The sequence below is a fragment of the Neovison vison genome, chromosome X, assembly GCF_020171115.1.
Source record: "Neovison vison isolate M4711 chromosome X, ASM_NN_V1, whole genome shotgun sequence".
Classification (NCBI taxonomy): domain Eukaryota; kingdom Metazoa; phylum Chordata; class Mammalia; order Carnivora; family Mustelidae; genus Neogale; species Neogale vison.
The window spans coordinates 33,358,589-33,377,190 of record NC_058105.1 but is presented as its reverse complement, the minus strand read 5'-3'; the positions used below and the strand labels follow the sequence as shown (position 1 = coordinate 33,377,190).

At 41.3% G+C, this 18,602-nt stretch overlaps 1 protein-coding gene across 1 annotated transcript in view; it reads left to right on the top strand.

Moving 5' to 3' along the window:
- The window catches only part of LUZP4 (leucine zipper protein 4), a 56,799-nt gene extending 39,085 nt beyond the window's left edge, over nt 1–17,714 (top strand). The window contains 4 exon segments of the mRNA XM_044234699.1: nt 14,913–15,017; nt 16,736–17,033; nt 17,118–17,163; nt 17,297–17,714. Coding sequence (XP_044090634.1) covers nt 14,913–15,017; nt 16,736–17,033; nt 17,118–17,163; nt 17,297–17,714 — 867 coding nt within the window.
- Nucleotides 17,715–18,602: the final 888 nt, after the last annotated feature.

The window sequence follows — 18,602 nt, the reverse complement described above, 5'->3', positions numbered from 1 at the left end:
AATATAAAGGGTGAGTGGGATTCTAGGGCAGTGCACAGAAGTCTATTCAGGACTATTCGGATTGCAACAATTGTTTATAATAATATGTTATGCAATAATGTTTTTCAGGGTGAAACTGAGAATTCTAGGAAGACCACTCCCTTACTCTAGTTCTAAGAACATCTCTCTCTCTTTTTTTTTTTTTTAAGATTTTATTTATTTATTTGACAGAGAGAGATCACAAGTAGGCAGAGAGGCAGGCAGAGAGAAAGGAAGGGAAGCAGGCCCCCCGCTGAGCAGAGAGCCCGATGCGGGGCTCGATCCCAGGACCCTGAGATCATGACCTGAGCCGAAGGCAGCAGCTTAACCCACTGAGCCACCCAGGCGCCCCATCTCTCTCTTTTTTAAAAGATTTTATTTATTTACTTGAGAGAGGGAGAGTGAGAGAGAGAGAGCATGAGAGGGGAGAGCGTCAGAGGGAGAAGCAGACTCCCTGCTGAGCAGGGAGTCTGATGTGGGACTCAATCTGGGGACCCCAGGATCATGACCTGAACTGAAGGCAGTTGCTTAACCAGCTGAGCCACCCAGGTGCCCCTAAGAACATCTCTTAATGGGTTCTTCTCCCTTCCCAATAGAGCCTCATTTGCTTGGTTGCTTGAAGAGTTATCTTTGGTAAATGGTGGATCAGGGAGACTAGTGTGAGCTCTGGGGAAGAGCTTTGTGCTTGCAAGCCGATGAGTAGAAGAGGGTAACTCTGTGGAGACCCCTCCCGTTGCATCTGAGGTGAATGGGGAGAGGACTTCTTGTTTCTCTTTTACATTTCCCCCTGGCGCTACCTTAGGATAAACTTTGATCTCTACCTGCTTAGACTATTGTCATCCCTCTGCCTACCCCAAAATAATTAGTTTTCTTTTCTTTTCTTTTCTTTTTTTATTTTTTTACAGATTTTTATTTATTAATTTGTGAGGTAGAGAGAGCACATGAGCAGAGGGAGAAGCAGGCTCCCAACTGAGCAAGGAGCCAGGACTCGGGGATCATGACCTGAGCCAAAAGCAGATGTTTAACCGACTGAGCCACCCAGATGCCCCTAGTTTTCCTTTTTGTCATCGAATGTTATTCTACAATTTACTACCGATCATAAATGGCTATTTCCCAAACCATCAATTTCATAATTTCACTTATATGCTCTTTGAAGTTTCTTCATTGGCTCACAGGGTTGCTGGCAGTTTGGGCTCAACATCAGACTTCCTTGGAAGACTCTTAAAAAACAAATACTTGAGTCCCATTCCAGTACTACTGAGTCATAATCTTGCATAGGGACTCTGTATTTTAAAATAAATCTCTCCAGGTGATTCTGACGCACAGTCAGGGTACAGAACTACCTGAACTATAGGATACAAAAAATGTTGAAAAATCTTAGCATTGGGGTGAGTGGGTGGCTCAGTCAGTTGGGCTTCTGCCTCAGGCTCAGGTCATAATCCCAGGGTCCTGGGATCAAATCCCATACGGGGCTACTTGTTCGGTGCAGAGCCTGCTTCTTCCTCTGCCTCTGCCTGCCCATTCCCTTGCTTGTGTTCTCTCTCTGTGTCAAAAAATAAATAGAATCTTAAAAAAAAAAAGAAAAAGAAAAAGAAAAATCTTAGCATGGCTTTATTTTTTTTAACTGTAATCTTTTTGTTTATTTTTTAAATTAACTTATAATGTATTATTAGCTCCAGGGGTACAGGTCTGTGAATCGTCAGGCTTACACACTTCACAGCACTCACCATAGCACATACCCTCCCCAATGTCCATAACCCAACCACCCTCTCCATACTCCCCTCCCCCCGGGAACCCCCAGTTTGCTTTGTGAGATTAAGAGTCTCCTATGGTTTGTCTCCCTCCTGATCCCATCTTGTTTTATTTTTCTCCTTCCCTATCCCCAAACCCCTCACTTTGCCCCTCAAATTCCTCATATCAGGGAGATCATATGATAATTGTCTTTCACTGATTGACTTATTTTGCTCAGTGTAATACCCTCCAGTTCCATCGACGTCATTGCAAATGGCAAGATTTCATTTCTTTTGATGGCTGCATAGTATTCCATTGTATATCTATACCACATCTTCTCTATCCATTCATCTGTTGATGGACATCTAGGATCTTTCCATAGTTTGGCTATTGTGGACATTTATGCTATAAACATTCGGGTGCACGTGCCCCTTCAGAGCACCACGTTTGTATCTTTAGGGTAAATACCCAGTAGTGCAATTGCTGGGTCATAAGGTAGCTCTATTTTCAACTTTTTGAGGAACCTCCATGCTGTTTTCCAAAATAGCTGCACCAGCTTGCATTCCCACCAACAATGAAGGAGGGTTCCACTTTCTCCGCATCCTCACCAGCATCTGTCCTTTCCTGATTGGTTAATTTTAGCCACTCTGACTGGTGTGAGATGGCATCTCATTGTGGTTTTTTTTGTTGTTGTTGTTGTTGTTGTTTTTTAAAGATTTTATTTATTTATTTCACAGAGAGAAATCACAAGTAGATGGAGAGGCAGGCAGAGAGAGAGGGAAGCAGGCTCCCTGCTGAGCAGAGAGCCCGATGCGGGACTCGATCCCAGGACCCTGAGATCATGACCTGAGCCGAAGGCAGCGGCTTAACCCACTGAGCCACCCAGGCGCCCTCATTGTGGTTTTGATTAGTGTTCCCCTGAAGCTGAGTGATGTGGAGCACTTTTTCATGTTTCTGTTGGCCATCTGGATGTCTTTTCAGAAATGTTTGTTCATGTCTTCTGCCCATTTCTTGATTGGATTATTTGTTCTTTGGGTGTCGAGTTCGATAAGTTCTTTTTTTTTTTTTTTTTAAGATTTTATTTATTTATTTGACAGGCAGAGATCACAAGTAGGCAGAGAGGCAGGCAGAGAGAGAGAGAGGAGGAAGCAGGCTCTCCGTGGAGCAGACAGCCCGATGTGGGGCTCGATCCCAGGACCCTGGGATCATGACCTGAGCCGAAGGCAGAGGCTTTAAACCACTGAGCCACCCAGGCGCCCCATGGATAAGTTCTTTATAGATTTTGAATACTAGTCCTTTATCTAATACGTCATTTGCAAATATCTTCTCCCATTCTGTCAGTTGCCTTTTGGTTTTTTTGACTATTTCTTTTGCTGTGCAAAAGCTTTTGTTCTTGATGAAGTCCAAATAGTTCATTTTTGCCCTTGCTTCCCTTGCCTTTGGTGATGTTTCTAGGAAGAAATTGTTGTGGATGAGGTCAAAGAGGTTGCTGCCTGTGTTCTCCTCAAGGATTTTGATGGATTCCTTTCTCACATTTAGGTCTTTCATCCATTTTGAGTCTATTTTGTGTGTGGTATAAGGAAATGGTCCAGTTTCATATTTCTGCATGTGGCTGTCCAACTTTCCCAGCACCATTTGTTGAAGAGAGTGTCTTTTTTCCATTGGACATTCTTTCCTGCGTTGTCAAAGATTAGTTGACCATAGAGTTGAGGGTCTATTTCTGGGCTCTCTATTCTGTTCCATTGATCTATACGTCTGTTTTTGTGCCAGTACCATACTGTCCTGATGATGAAAACTTTGTAATAGAGCTTGAAGTCTGGAATTGTGATGCCACCAACTTTGGCTTTCTTTTTCAACATTCCTCTGGCTATTCGAGGTCCTTTCTGGTTCCATATATATTTTAGGATTATTTGTTCCATTTCTTTGAAAAAAAATAGATGGTATTTTTTTTTAAATTTATTTATTTGACAGGCAGAGATCACAAGTAGGCAGAGAGGCAGGCAGAGAGAGAGGAAGAAGCAGGCTCCCTGCTGAGCAGAGAGCCAGATGTGGGGCTCGATCCCAGGACACTGGGATCATGACCTGAGCCGAAGGCAGCGGCTTTAACCCACTGAGCCACCCAGGCGCCCCAATAGATGGTATTTTGATAGGGATTGCATTATATGTGTAGATTGCTTTAGGTAGCATGTCTATTTTCCCAATATTTTTTCTTCCAATCCATGAGCATTGAACATTTTTCTATTTCTTTCTATCTTCCTCAATTTCTTTCATGAGTACTTTATAGTGTTCTGAGTACAGATTCTTTCCCTCTTTGGTTAGGTTCATTCCTAGGTATCTTCTGGTTTTGGATATAATTGTAAATGGGATTGACTTTCTTCTCTTTCTTCTGTCTTGTTGGTGTATGGAAATGCAACTGATTTCTGTGTATTGATCTTTATATCCTGACACTTTACTGAATTCCTGTACAAGTTCTAGCAGATTTGGAGTGGATTCTTTTGGGTTTTCCACATAAAGTATCATATCATCTGCAAAGAGTGATAGTTTGACTTCTTCTTTGCCGATTTGAATGCCTTGAATTTCTTTTTGTTGTCTGATTGCTGAGGCTAGGACTTCCAGTACTATGTTCAATAGCGTGGTGATAATGGACATCCCTGCCATGTTCCTGACCTTAGCGGAAAAGCTCTCAGTTTTTCTCCATTGAGAATGATATTTGCTGTGGGTTTTTCATAGATGGCTTTGATGATATTGAGTTATTTACCCTCTATCACTACACTTTGAAGTGTTTTGATCAAGAAAGGATGCTGTACTTTGTCAAATGCTTTTTAGCATCTATTGAGAGTATCATGTGGTTCTTGTTCTTTTATTAATGTATTGTATCACATTGATTGATTTGCAGATGTTGAACCAACCTTGTAGCCCTGGAATAAATCCCACTTGATCACGGTGAATAATCCTTTTAATGTACTGTTGGATCCTATTGGCTAGTATTTTGGTGAGAATTTTCGCATCTGTGTTTATCAAGGATATTGGTCTGTAATTCTCCTTTTGATGGAGTCTTTGTCTGGTTTTGGGATCAAGGTAATGCTGGCCTCATAAAATGAGTTTGGAAGTTTTCCTTCCATTTCTATTTTTTGGAACAGTTTTGGGAGAATATGTATTAATTCTTTTGTAAATGTTTGGTAGAATTCCCCTGGGAAGCTGTCTGGCCCTGGGCTTTTGTTTGTTGGGCGATTTTTTTTTTTAAGAGATTTTATTTATTTATTTGATACAGAGAGAGAGATCATAAGTAGGCAGAGAGGCAGGCAGGCAGAGAGAGAGGGGAGAAGCAGATTCCCTGCTGAGCAGAGAGCCTGATGTGGGCCTCGATCCCAGGACCCTGAGATCATGACCTGAGCTGAAGGCAGAGACTTAATCCACCGAGCCACCCAGGCACGCCTGCTGGGAGATTTTTGATGACTGTTTCAATCTCCTTACTGGTTATGGGTCTGTTCAGGTTTTCTATTTTTCCTGGTTCTGTTTGGTAGTTTATATGTCTCAAGGAATGCATCCATTTCTTCCAGATTGTCAAATTTGCGGGCATACAGTTGCTCATAATATGTTCTTATAATTGTTTGTATTTCTTTGGTGTTGGTTGTAATCTCTCCTCTTTCATTCATGATTTTATTTATTTAGGTCCTTTCTCTTTTCTTTTTGATAAGTCTGACAGGGGTTTATCAATCTTATTAATTCTTTCAAAGAGCCATCTCCTAGTTTCATTGATGTGTTCTACTGTTTTTTTGGGTTTTTTTTTTTTTTTTTGGTCTCTATTTCATTGATTTCTGCTCTGATCTTTATTATTTCTCTCCTCCTGCTGGGTTTAGGTTTTTTTTTGCTATTCTTTCTCCAGCTCCTTTAAGTGTAGGGTTAGGTTGTGTATTTGAGACCTTTCTTATTTCTTGAGAAAGGCTTGTATTGCTATATATTTTCCTCTCAGTACTGTCTTTGCTGTGTCCCACAGATTTTGAACAGTTTTGTTTTCATTATCATTTGTTTCCATGATTTTTTTTCAATTCTTTATTTTCCTGATTGATCCATTCATTCCCTAGCTTCCATGTATTTGGGTTCTTTCCAGCTTTCCTCTTGTGATTGAGTTCTAGCTTCAGAGCATTGTGCTCTGAAAATAATGCAGGGAATGATCCCAATCTTTTGGTACCAGTTGAGACCTGATTTGTGATCCAGGATGTGATCTATTCTGGAGAATGTTCCATGTGCACTAGAGAAGATTGTGTATTCTGTTGCTTAAGGATGGAACGTTCTGAATATATCTGTGATGTTCATCTGGTCCAGTGTGTCATTTAAGGCCTCTATTTCTTTGCTGATCTTTTGCTTGGATGATCTCTCTGTTTCAGTGAGGGGAGTGTTAAAGTCCCTTACTATTATTGTATTATTGTCGATGTGTTACTTTGATTTTATTATTAGTTGGTTTATATAGTTGGCTGCTCCCATGTTAGGGGCATAGATATTTAAAATTGTTAGATCTTCTTGTTGGACAGATCCTTTGAGTATGATATAGTGTTCTTCCTCATCTCTTATTATAGCCTTTGGCTTAAAATCTAATTTATCTGATATAAAGATTGCTACCCCAGCTTTCTTTTGATGTCTATTAGCATGGTAAATGGGTTTCTACCCCCTCACTTTAAATCTGGAGGTGTTTTTGGGTCTAAAATGAGTTTCTTGTAGACAGCATATTGATGGGTCTTATTTTTTATTTTTATTTTATTTTATTTTACTTATTATCCATTCTGATACACTGCGTCTTTTGATTGGGGCATTTAGTCCATTTACATTTGGGGTAACTATTGAAAGATACGAATTTAGTTCCATTGTATTGCCTGTAAGCTGACTGCTACTGTATATTGTCTCTGTCCTTTCTGGTCTACTACTTTTAGGCTATCTCTTTGCCTAAAAGACCCCTTTCAATATTTCTTCTAGGGCTGGTTTGGTGTTTACAAATTCTTTTAGTTTTTGTTTGTCCTGGAAGCTTTTTATCTCTCCTTCTATTTTCAACGATAGCCTAGCTGGATATAGTATTCTCGGCTGCATGTTTTTCTCATTTTGTGCTCTGAATATATCATGCCAGTTCTTTCTGGCCTGCCAGGTCTCTGTGGATAAGTCTGCTGCCAATCTAATATTTTTACCATTGTATGTTACAGACTTCTTATACCAGGCTGCTTTCAGGATTTTCTCTTTGTCACTAAGACTTGTAAGTTTCACTCTTAGATGATGGGTTGTGGACCTATTTTTAATTGATTTTAAGGGGTTCTCTGTGCCTCCTGGATTTTGATGCTTGTTCCCCTTGCCATATTAGGAAAATTTCTACAATAATTCGCTCCAATATACCTTCTGCCCCTCTCTCTTTTTCTTCTTCTGGAACCCCAAATATTCTAATATTGTTTCATCTTATGGTATCACTTATCTCTTGAATTCTTCCCTTGTGGTCCAGTAGTTGTTTGTCCCTCTTTTGCTCAGCTTCTTTATTCTTTGTCATTTGGTCTTCTATATCACTAATTCTGTCTTCTGCCTCATTAATCCTAGCAGTTAAGAGTCTCCATTTTTGGTTGCACCTCATTAATAGCTTTTTTGATTTCAGCTTGGTTAGATTTTAGTTTTTTTATTTCTCCAGAAAGGGCTTTTATTTCTCAGACAGGGTTTCTGTAATATCTTCCATGCCTTTTTCGAGCCCAGCTAGCACCTTGAGAATTGTCATTCTGAACTCTTGATCAGACATATTACCAATATCCATATTGATTAGGTCCCTGGCCTTCGGTACTGTCTCTTGTTCTTTTTTTTTGTGGTGAGTTTTTCCCTCTTGTCATTTTATTCAGAGAAGAATATATGAATGAGAGAATAAAATACTAAAAGGGTGGCAAAGACCCCAGAAAAATGTATGCTAAACAAATCAGAAGAGACCCCAAATCGGGGGGAGAAGAAAAGCAGTAAAAAGAAATAAAAAAAATTTTTTTAATTAAATAATATGTATATATTAGACTGGTGAATAGAACAGAGCCACCCACTTGATTTTGGGTGTATTTTAGTCTCTTAGAAGAAACTACCTCCCAACATTTTTTAAAGAGGGAAAAACGTATATATATACAAAAATAAAGGTAAATACGATGAAGGGATGGATTATGACTATAAGCATGAAAATTTAAAAAAAATTCCAAAAAAAAAGGAATTGTTAAGATAAGTTGGTTGGAAAAAGAAAGAAAAGAAAGTGGGGAGAATTTTCTCAGGCTGGAGAATAGAACAAAGCCCTGTGCTAAATTAAGGGTATACTTTGATCTATTAGAAGAAATTGTATCCCAAAAATTTTTTAGAAGAAAAAACCCTATATGTATTCAAAAAATAAAGTTAGTTACAATGAAGGATAAAATATGACTAAAATAATGAAGGTTTAAATAGATTTTTTTAAGAAAGATATTGTTACGATATGCTAGTTAAAAAACATTAAAAGAGGAAAGATGAGGGGTGCCTGGGTGGCTCAGTGGGTTAAAGCCTCTGCCTTTGGCTCCGGTCGTGATCCCAGGGACCTGGGATGGAACCCCGCATCGGGCTCTCTGCTCCGCGGGGAGCCTGCTTCTCTTCCTCTCTCTGCTTTAAATTAAAAAAAATTTAAATTAAAAAAATTTAATTAACTTCACCAGACTAAAGAATCATGGGGAGAAAGCCATGAATTCCATGCTTTGCTTTCTCCTCCTCTGGAATTCTGCTGTTCTCCTTGATCAGTGAGCTTGGTCTTGGCTGGATGTTCTTGCTGATCTTCTGCAGGAAGGATTTGTTGTAGTGATTCTCAGATGTCTTTGCCTGAGGTGGAATTGCACCGCTCTTGCCAGGGGCCAAGCTAAGTAATCTCCTCAGGTTCCCTCCCAGGAGCTTTTGTTCCCTGAACACTTTCCATAAAGCTCTGGAGGACAGGAATGAAAATGACGGCCTCTCAGTCTCCTGCCCGGAGGAGCCGAGAGCTTGGGGTCCCACTCCTCCGTGCACCCTTAGAAAAAAGCACTTAATCACTCCCTGGTCTCTGGCCAAGCTCTGAGCTCACCCGGCCTATGACCAAGGGTTTCTGTCTTGGGCACACAGTCCTGTTTGGAGTCTCCAAACCCAGCAGATTCCTGCCTCCAGAGAAGGAAGGTGAGTCTCCCCGAATCTGCCACTTGTGGGGTCCCTGCTCAAAGAGCAGTGGTCTCACTGTGCCGCAGATTACAGTTTAAGGTATCCCTGAGCTGAGAGCTCACTCTTTGGCTCCATCTCTGTAGCTGGCTTCCCTGCTCTGATACCTGCGAACTCTGTTACACTCAGACAGCCCTGATCCTTCTGTGACCCCGCTGGACCTGAGACCACACTGTCCCCGTGAGGACTCCACCCCAGCTTAGCCTCCAGAGTGATGTCCCTCAGTGGAGCAGACTTTTAAAAGTTCCAATTTTGTGCTCCATTGCTCCACTGCTTGCCAGCCCCCCCCCCCCCCCGTCTATCTTTGGATTCACTTCTTCGCACATCCTACCTTTCAGAAAACGGTCGATTTTCTGTTTCTAGAATTGCTGCTCTTCTCTTCGATCGCCTGTTTGATTTAACTCTCTAGCTGAACTCCTGTGACCTGATGTCATCTCAGTCTGCTACTCCTCCGCCATCTTGACTCCTCTCCCTCTCAGCATGACTTTAAAAACCCTTTGTGTTAAGCAGATCTCTGTTCTAATCCCAGTTCTTCCATTAGCTAACCTTGGGCACATTGTTTCCTCTCTCTGGGCTGCAATTTTCTCATTTATAAAATAAGGGATAATTGCTTTTCCACTCAGTTGTTTCCATTGCAGTTTCAAGTTGATTCTGGACTTCTTTTTACCTTTATATTTTAGTGAATGTGGTCTTTTAGTCATATTTCAGGAAAGCTGATTTAGGAGGCAGTTTTGGGGGGTTTTTTTGGATGCAGTTTATTTTATTCTTTTTAAAATATTATTTATTTTGAAATAGAGAGAGAAAGCATGCGCACAAGCAGGGGGAGGGCTAGAGGAAGAAGCAAACTCCTTGCTGAGCAGGGAGCCTGATGTGGGACTGGATCCCCAGTCCCTGGGATCATGACCTGAGCAGAAGGCAGATGCTTAACTGACTGAGTCACCCAGGCACCGTAGGGGGCAGTTTAAATGAAACATACATGTGGGTGATTATTTTCAAGCCTAAAACATACTGATGATGTCCTTTTCAGCTTTTAAGCAGTTTCATTTACGTGTGTTATAGATTGTCAGAACAAATTCCTGCTATGTTCTGTCTGTGTTTCCTGCATTCTACTTTGGTGTGCTTGTCTTCCCTTGCACGGTGAGCCCTTTGACATGAAGTCTAATTGTGGGAAAATATAACAAAAATGGAAAAATACCAAAGCCAAAGTTGAATTTCCTATTAGTTAAGTGAATTTTTTTAAAAAAAGATTTTATTTATTTTAGAGAGATAAATATAGAGAGAGATAAACAGAGAGAGAAATCACAAGTAGGTAGAGAGGGAGGGGGAAGCAGGCTCCCTGCTGAGCAGAGTGCCCTATGTAGGACCCGATCCCAGGACCTTGAGATCATGACCTGAGCTGAATGCAGAGATTTAACCCATTGAGCCACCCAGGTGCCCCTAGTTAAGTGAATTTTATATAGCAGCTATGAGCTTGGTCATTAAACCCGAACCCGTATTACAGCACTGCTGATATTTTAAAGATTTGTTTATTTTGGGGAAGGGGGGGAGAAAGAGAAAATGCAAATGAGAGAAAGGGCAGAGGGAGAGAATCTTTAACCAGACTCCCCACTGAGAGTGGAGCTCAAGGGACATGGGGCTTGATCTCAGGACCCATGAGATCATGACCTGAGCTGAAACCAAGAGTGAGATGCTTAACCCACTGAGCCACCCAGGTGCCCCAGGGCTGCTGATATTTTAAAGAAAAGCCTGTATTATCACTTATGAAGCTAAATTGGTGAAAGCAGTGACTATTTTTATGAAAATGTAAATGTCAGTACCATCACAAAAGACTTAAGGTCGTAGGGACGCCTGGGTGGCTCAGTTGGTTAAGCAGCTGCCTTTGGCTCAGGTCATGATCCCAGAGTCCTGGGATCGAGTCCCACATTGGACTCCTTGCTTGGCAGGGAGCCTGCTTCTCCCTCTGCCGCTGCCTGCCACTCTGCCTGCCTGTGCTCGCTCCAAATCTAACCAAAAAAAAAAAAAAAAAAAAGACTTAAGGTCATAAACAGCCTTGGATAAGGCTAAATAGGTGAGAAAATAATGCATTTTTCACCCAGAGAGTCTCCTGTTTGTAGATTTGGATGGATAACACAGTTTATTTCTACCTTCTCTCTTCTAGAATAATTACTCTAAGTCAAAATATCTTGATGCTGTTGGTCACGTAACAGATATGAAACCTATACCTATTTGTTGAATGTGAACAATGACAGTTAATCTCTGCAAAGCCTGTTTGGAAATGGCATTTCTTATTAAAAAAAAAAATCTTGCCTGAAATGTACAACATTTTGCTTCCTATTGTACTCCACTGTTCACTAATTTTTCCCTCGGTCATTTGTTCATTCATAGTACTAGGGAGTTATTTGCTATTTGGGTTGGGTCAGATTGTGATGGGAAAATGCTTCCATGTACTAATATATTCAAAAGGAAAGGATTCAAAAAATCCTGTGGCATCAATGTGGCACTGTCAGAGTGACACTAAGACTGAAGTCTTTATAATGTTATCTATAAGCACAAAGTAAACTGAGACAGATTTGCTTATGGGGGAGGAGGAAGCTTGGTGTTTCTAGAGCCATGTTATATATATTTCCCTCATGAATTAAAAAGGCTTATGTGAGTTGCAGGGTGATTGGTTGGAAAGATCAATCGACTTCAGTCCTATTGTGCAAATGTGGCCACTGCCCAGAGTCTCACCATAGCTATCCCATGGCACTCTATGGTTCCCAACAAGCCCGAGAAAGGTTGTAAAGGGGACAGGGCAAAATGAGTGCTCAAATAACTGTGTTAGAAGTAGCCTGATATTACCTGAGTGCTAAACTTGATGTGTAATTAATTGGAAACAGAATTGAAAGGAGAATGCTATTTTAATAAGAATATTAATTCAAATGGAGGTTACTAGCCTAGGTGCTGCTCTCTAATTCTTGGGGTAGCCAAGAGGTTTTTTTTGTTTGTTTTGTTTTTAAGATTTTATTTATTTGAAAGAGAGAGAATGTATAAGCAGAAGGGAGGGGCATAGGAAGGGAGAAGCAGACTCCCTGATGAGCAAGGACCGGGAAACCAACTCCAACTCCAACTCCAACTCAGTGCTCTATCCCAGGACCCTGGGATCATGACCTGAGTTGATACCAGATGCTTAACTGACTGACTCAGACCATGACCCTGGGGTCCTGGGATTAAGTCCCAAGTCAGGCTCACTGCTCCATAGGGGGGGCCCACTTCTCCTTCTCCCTCTGCCTACTCTCTCCCTGCTTGTACTCTGCCTCTCTCTCTGTCAAATAAATAAATAAATAAATAAAATCTTCAAAAAGAAAAAAAGAAAAAGTCATGTAAGTCTATTTCCTTCTTTAAAAAATGAGGATAATCTCTGCTGCCCTTTAAGGGTGGGGTGCACTACCTCAGATATAGGAGACCCTTGATAAACATCTGTTCATTTATTTTCTCATTTATTGAGTGTCACACGTTTGCCGGTACTGTGCCAAGAGCTTTTATATGGAAATGCTTTATAAACTCTCAAATACTATCCAACTTAAAGGTGTTCTTTTTTTTTTTTTTTTAAGATTTTATCTATTTATTTGACAGACAGAGATCACAAGTAGGCAGAGAGGCAGGCAGAGAGAGGAGGAAGCAGGCTCCCTGCTGAGCAGAGAGCCTGATGCGGGGCTCAATCCCAGGACCCTGAGATCATGACCCGAGCCGAAGGCAGCAGCTTAACCCACTGAGCCACCCAGGCGCCCCAACTTAAAGGTGTTCTTAGGAACCCACCTGGTTTATCCATTCAGCCGTCCCTGCAACAAGGTACTGGGTTGATGTTTCTCAACTGTAGCTGTGTCCTGCATGAGCCCAAGACATTTTCCAAATTACTTAATCCTCATGGGATTCTAAGACGGAGGTTGCCTTATTTTGGGTGACTCAGAAGTGAGGAAAATGAAGTCACTGAAAATTGTCCGTGAGGACCACAGGACGGACTGGTCCTGGAGCACTCCCTCATGGCTTCATGGCCTTGTGAAACCATTGACTTAGGGAGGATCTTGCTCCTCACGTTCTCCTCTCTGAGGTTTTGCTCTCCTATTTCAGAAGTCACGCATCTCACCCACAAGTCTGCTTGGCCGTCGTTTCAGGGCTGACGAGGAGGAGGGGTTGGAGCTTAAAAAACCTTCACTGTCCCAGCACCCAGCAGCACCTGGGCTAGTGACCCTCCCTTTAAACATGATATTCTTATTAAAATAGCATTTTCCTTTCAATTATTTTTCAAATTCATTATACAAAATAACATCCTGAAAGATGTTCTTATTATACAGTAATCAGAACTCTCTTATACTGTAATGAGGAAGAACCCTGTATAGAGATTTGTACAGATTTTAAACATCAAATACAGGGGAAGGAATAGAGGGGAAAAATGAGAAGGTAACACAATGCAGAAGGAATACAAAGAACAGAATGTTAAAGGCTATGTCTTTGCAAGATGTTATAACCATTGGCTGCCAACAGGCAGAAAGAACAAAGGCTTAAAATGGGCTTGTCAGGGGGCGCCTGGGTGGCTCAGTGGGTTAAGCCACTGCCTTCGGCTCGGGTCGTGATCTCGGGGTCCTGGGATCGAGTCCCGCATCGGGCTCTCTGCTCAGCAGGGAGCCTGCTTCCTCCTCTCTCTCCCTCTGCCTGCCTCTCTGCCTACTTGTGATCTCTCTCTGTCAAATAAATAAATAAAATCTTTAAAAAAAAATGGGCTTGTCAGGAAATGGTACTCAACTGATTGAGATTTACCCTGACTTTCAGGTTTGAAGACACTAGCCATTTCAAGATTTTTGGAGAACCTGAGGCAGGACTAGTAAAAAGCAAAATAATGAAGGAATTAGTTAATCTCTAGTGTACAACTGTCTCCTCTTTTGTACCCTTCCCAGCTCCCCCTCTCTCTTCTAGTATTTCTAGCTCTTTCCAAATACCTAGCTTGTGCTTATCTTTAAGGGTCCCTTGACCTAAGTAAGCTTTCATCCATTGATAGAACATCCCACCGTTAAATCTTCCCATCCCAGATGTTAGGAGAGGTGTTTTAAAGTAGGTTGTACCTGTCTCTCATCCTTCAGTTCATGCCATGTAAGTGCTCTCTGCATGAGTACATAAAAACATGCCTGACTACGAAGTAAAGTCTGATTGCTTCCTGCTACTACGCTAATCTTAACTTCCTTGCCTCTTTGGTATCTCCTCTGAATGTCCATCACCACTGCATCATCATCATTAACTTTCTTGCAGTTCACAAAAATAAATTCAACTAATTGTCTAGCACTTAACATTTCATCAGGAATGACACAATTGCTCTATGTTTCTCTGAAACTACAACGTTTAGTAAAATCATCTATTTAAATGATTTCCCCTTTAGACTACTTTACTCTGAAGTATTTTATTTTATTCATTTATTTATTTATTTAATTTTTGCGAGCGAGAGGGAGAGAGATCATGCACATGCAAGAGCATGAGCAGGGGGAGGAGCAGAGGGAGAGGGAAAAGCAGACTCCTTGCTGAGCAGGGAGCCCCATGTTGGACTTGATCCCAGGACCCCAGGGTCATGACCTGAGCTGAAGGCAGACATTTAACCGACCAAGCCACCAAATACCCTGAAAGTATTTTATTTTTTCAGGAATGAAGTTACTATAAATCTGTTTAACAGGAATCTTTCTCTTTATTGCTCTGGGGATCTAACCGTAAAATGTCTGCATTGTTTGGTCTTTGTTATGGTTTTACAAGTTAATTATTATTATGCTGTTATCATTTTTCAGGGCTACCAATTTTTACAATGTTCTGAAATATGATGAGGTAGAATATAGATTATTCACTTGAGACACGCTGTAACTTGGCTTTTTCTATTGTCTTTGTTTTTCATGTGTTTCCTAATACAGATGACATTATAATCCTTAAAAAGTTAGAAAGTAAAAACACTGAATCAAAAAAGAATGGGACACAGAACCGTAAAAAAAAGAACCCAATTTCAAGACAGCGAGCAAATGCTCGTAGGCATCGCCGGCAAAGAGGTAAAGTATACAAAAAATCAAACAGTGCAAAGAATCTGAAATACTTGTGAATAACTAGGTAAGCAAATTCGCAAACTTGGAATGTATTCGAAAGTTGCATTATGTTGCTAGTTTTATTTTTCTTGGAACTGTAGGCATTTAAGGTTGGTAAGTATTTATGCCATGACAAATGAAAACAATTTTAAAAATTTATATGTGTTTCTTCCATAAGGGAGAGCAGGATGAGAATGACAAATGTTTTATACCTGTTCACAAACCTGCCTGGTTCGTCCAGTTCCACCCTTAGGAGGCAACACAGGAGGTATAAGAGCATGGTTAATAATCTGGGCACCATGGCCTCTCCGTTTTGAAAAAACAAATACTGTACGGCAGAGTACAGAGCACGAAGAAAGCCTTTTTTTGGTATTTCTAATCTGATGGGTCATTGCAGTCTGCATATTTTAACAACATTGTGCTGCAGACTGCCGTTGTAGAGCAGTCTTCCCAACAATTAAGGCTCTCCATGGTTTAGTCAGCTGGCCGGAATCATCTTGACAGTGTGCATTCTACTCCAAGTCCCTGCCAGTTGTGTATCCCCTGCCCCCCACCCCAGCTTCATTATAGTCCTTGTTTGAATCCTTCAGTGGCTTAGCGGGTTCTGAGAAAAGGAGGGATAGTGGTTATTATAGGAACAAAGCTGCTAGGAATGGTGAGGTGGCCTATTCTCATATTTCTTTTTTAAAAATTTATTTTAGAGAGATAGCACGCAGTCAGGGAGGAGTGGAGGGAGAGGGACAAGCAGAGTCTGCTCTGAGCACATAGCCCATTGTGGGGCTCGAGCCCACAACCCTGAGATCATGACCTGAGCCAAAACCACGAGTCAGATGCTTAACCGGCTGAGCCACCCACGTGCTCCTCCCCATTCTCATGTTTCTAACTAAACATAAATTTGATCTTTGTGGACCTTTTGGAGATCCATCTTCTTTATTTCTTAAGCTGTCTTTACACCCAAATCAAAGGAGACAACTGAGGCAAATATTCAAATGATTAATACAAAAGCAGACAGTTTTTCTCCATCTCTTTTCTTTCTAGTAGATAAAAGATATGCCCCAACTTTGTTGGCGTATGAAAACAAATTTGAGGTATTGTATACAAAGAAGACTTCTTTATTAAGGTATGCAAATAGAAACAGTATGGCAAAGACTTCCCTAGAATTTGGGGAGACTCTCAGATGATATCAGACTAATGAAATGTCAAGTTTGCAAAACCCAGTGAATAGCCTTAAAGCGGTGAGATCACAGATAATACTGAGAGATATGTTGAATTTACTGACATATTCTGAAAAATATGGAAAATAATTATTTTTCAAAGGATACTCAAGATTCAGAAAGAACACTGAGGAAGGAAATGATACAAAACTGTACCAAGAACCTTCTGGATTCAAGCCTGGACAAAGCTCTTTAAACAAGCAGCCTGTAAATAAGCAGGTAAATAAACACTGAGAATTAACCGATATAAAAGATCCTAAATTCAATATAATTCTTAATATTAAGTAAGGATTATTTTAAATTCCTTGAGAGCAGAGGTTGTTTCTTAGTATTCCCTCCTGGTGCCTTGAACAGTTCTGAGAACTGTTTAGTTTATAAAAATAGGGGCAATGAAGTTCTAAAAAACATAGCCCATAGAAATGGCTTTGACAAAATATTATATTTGTTTTGCAAAATTGTGATTCTTTGCAGGAGAAGTGCAATGAAAATTCTAAGTCCCAAGCAGAGAGGAGTGGAAGCCAGTCAGAAGGGAACCAGAATCAATTGGAAGGATCTCAAGGCCAATCATCAGAAAGTCGACATCATTCAGAGAGATCTCGTGGCCAGTCAGAGAGTTCTTGTGGCCGGTCAGAGAGTTCTCAGGGCCAGTCGGAAAGATCCCATGGCCAGTCGGAAAGATCTCATGGCCAATCAGAGAGTTCTCATGGCCAGTCAGAGAGATCTCCTGGTCAGTCAGAGAAATCTCGAGGCCAATCAGAGAGATCTCGTGGTCTGTCAGAGAGTTCTTGTAGCCAGTTGGAGAGATCTCCAAGCCAATCTGAGAGATCTCGTGGCCAGTCAGAGAGAGATCCAGACCAATCAGAGAGATCTCATGGTCAGGCTGAGAGTTCTCGTAGCCAGTCCGAGAGTTCTCATAGCCAGTCCAAGAGTTCTTGTAGCCAGTCCAAGAGTTCTCATAGCCAGTCTGAGAGTTCTTGTAGCCAGTCCAAGAGTTCTCATAGCCAGTCTGAGAGTTCTCGTGGCCAGTCTGAGAGATCTCGTGGTCAGTCTGAGAGATCTCGTGGCCGTCCCGAGAGATCCCAGGGCCAATCAGAGAGATCTCGTGGCCAGTCAGAGAGATCTCGTGGCCAACCAGTGAGATCTTGTGGCCAACCAGAAAGGTCTCGTGGCCAACCAGAGAGATCTCGTGGCCAAAAAGAGAGAGCTCATGGCCAGTCAGAGAGAGCTCATGCCCAAACAGAAAGATCTCGTGGCTACACAGAAAGATCTCGTGGCTACACAGAAAGATCTTGTGGCTATAGAGAGAGATCACGGGGCTGCCAAGAGAGATCTCATGGCTATAGAGAGAGATCTCACAGTTACCCAGAGAGATCTCGTGGCTACCCAGAGAGATCTCGTGGCTACACAGAGAGATCTCGTGGCCACACAGAAAGATCTCATAGCCAATTAGAGAGATCTCGTGGCCACACAGAAAGATCTCATGGTCACTCAGAAAGATCTCATGTTCCATCAGGGAGATCTCATGTCCTATCAGGGAGATCTCATGTCCTATCAGGGAGATCTCATGTCCTATCAGGGAGATCTCATATCCTATCAGGGAGATCTCATGTCTCATCAGAGAGATCTCGTGCCCCATCAGGGAGATCTCATGTCCCATCAGGGAAATCTCATATCCTATCAGGAAGATCTTATGGCCAATCAGGGGGATATCGAAGACATTCATCAACAGAAAGAGTCAAAACATCACCCAAAACTGAGTCTGATTTTGACAGGTAAAAATATAATAAATACTTAATCATTAGTACAATGTGTTGAGTAATGTGGAAATGTAAGGGCATGCTTCTTTTATAGATCTATATTTTAGTGACTAAATAGGTTTTTGTAACACACGTTGTATTGAGACTGAGATATTAATAGAATGGAGGTAACATATACATGGCATCAGTTAACTTTCAACTTGCTGACTACCTCTCCTATCATCCAGTTTTCCAGTGGGCCCTCATGAACTTGTTACATCTAGGTTGGCTTTCCCTGTTGGAGCCCCATTTACTCAGCCTTTCCTACTGAGCCTTCCCCACAATAAAAATATATTGACTCAGTGTCCCATTCCCTTTGAAACTTCCAGCTTGTTAGGCTAGCTAATCTAACAACAAACTGTGCTAGATTCGATAGTACATCTTCTCTGATAATGAATTTCTGTGCTTCTTTCCTCTGTCTCCTTCCTAGAGAGTATTCTGAGTTCTCAGCACACAAATGATCTTTGTATCTTTCGGCAGCTGAACTTTTCTGTTTTCTTCTAATCAGACCCTAGAAGAGCATGTTATTCTACGCATAGATC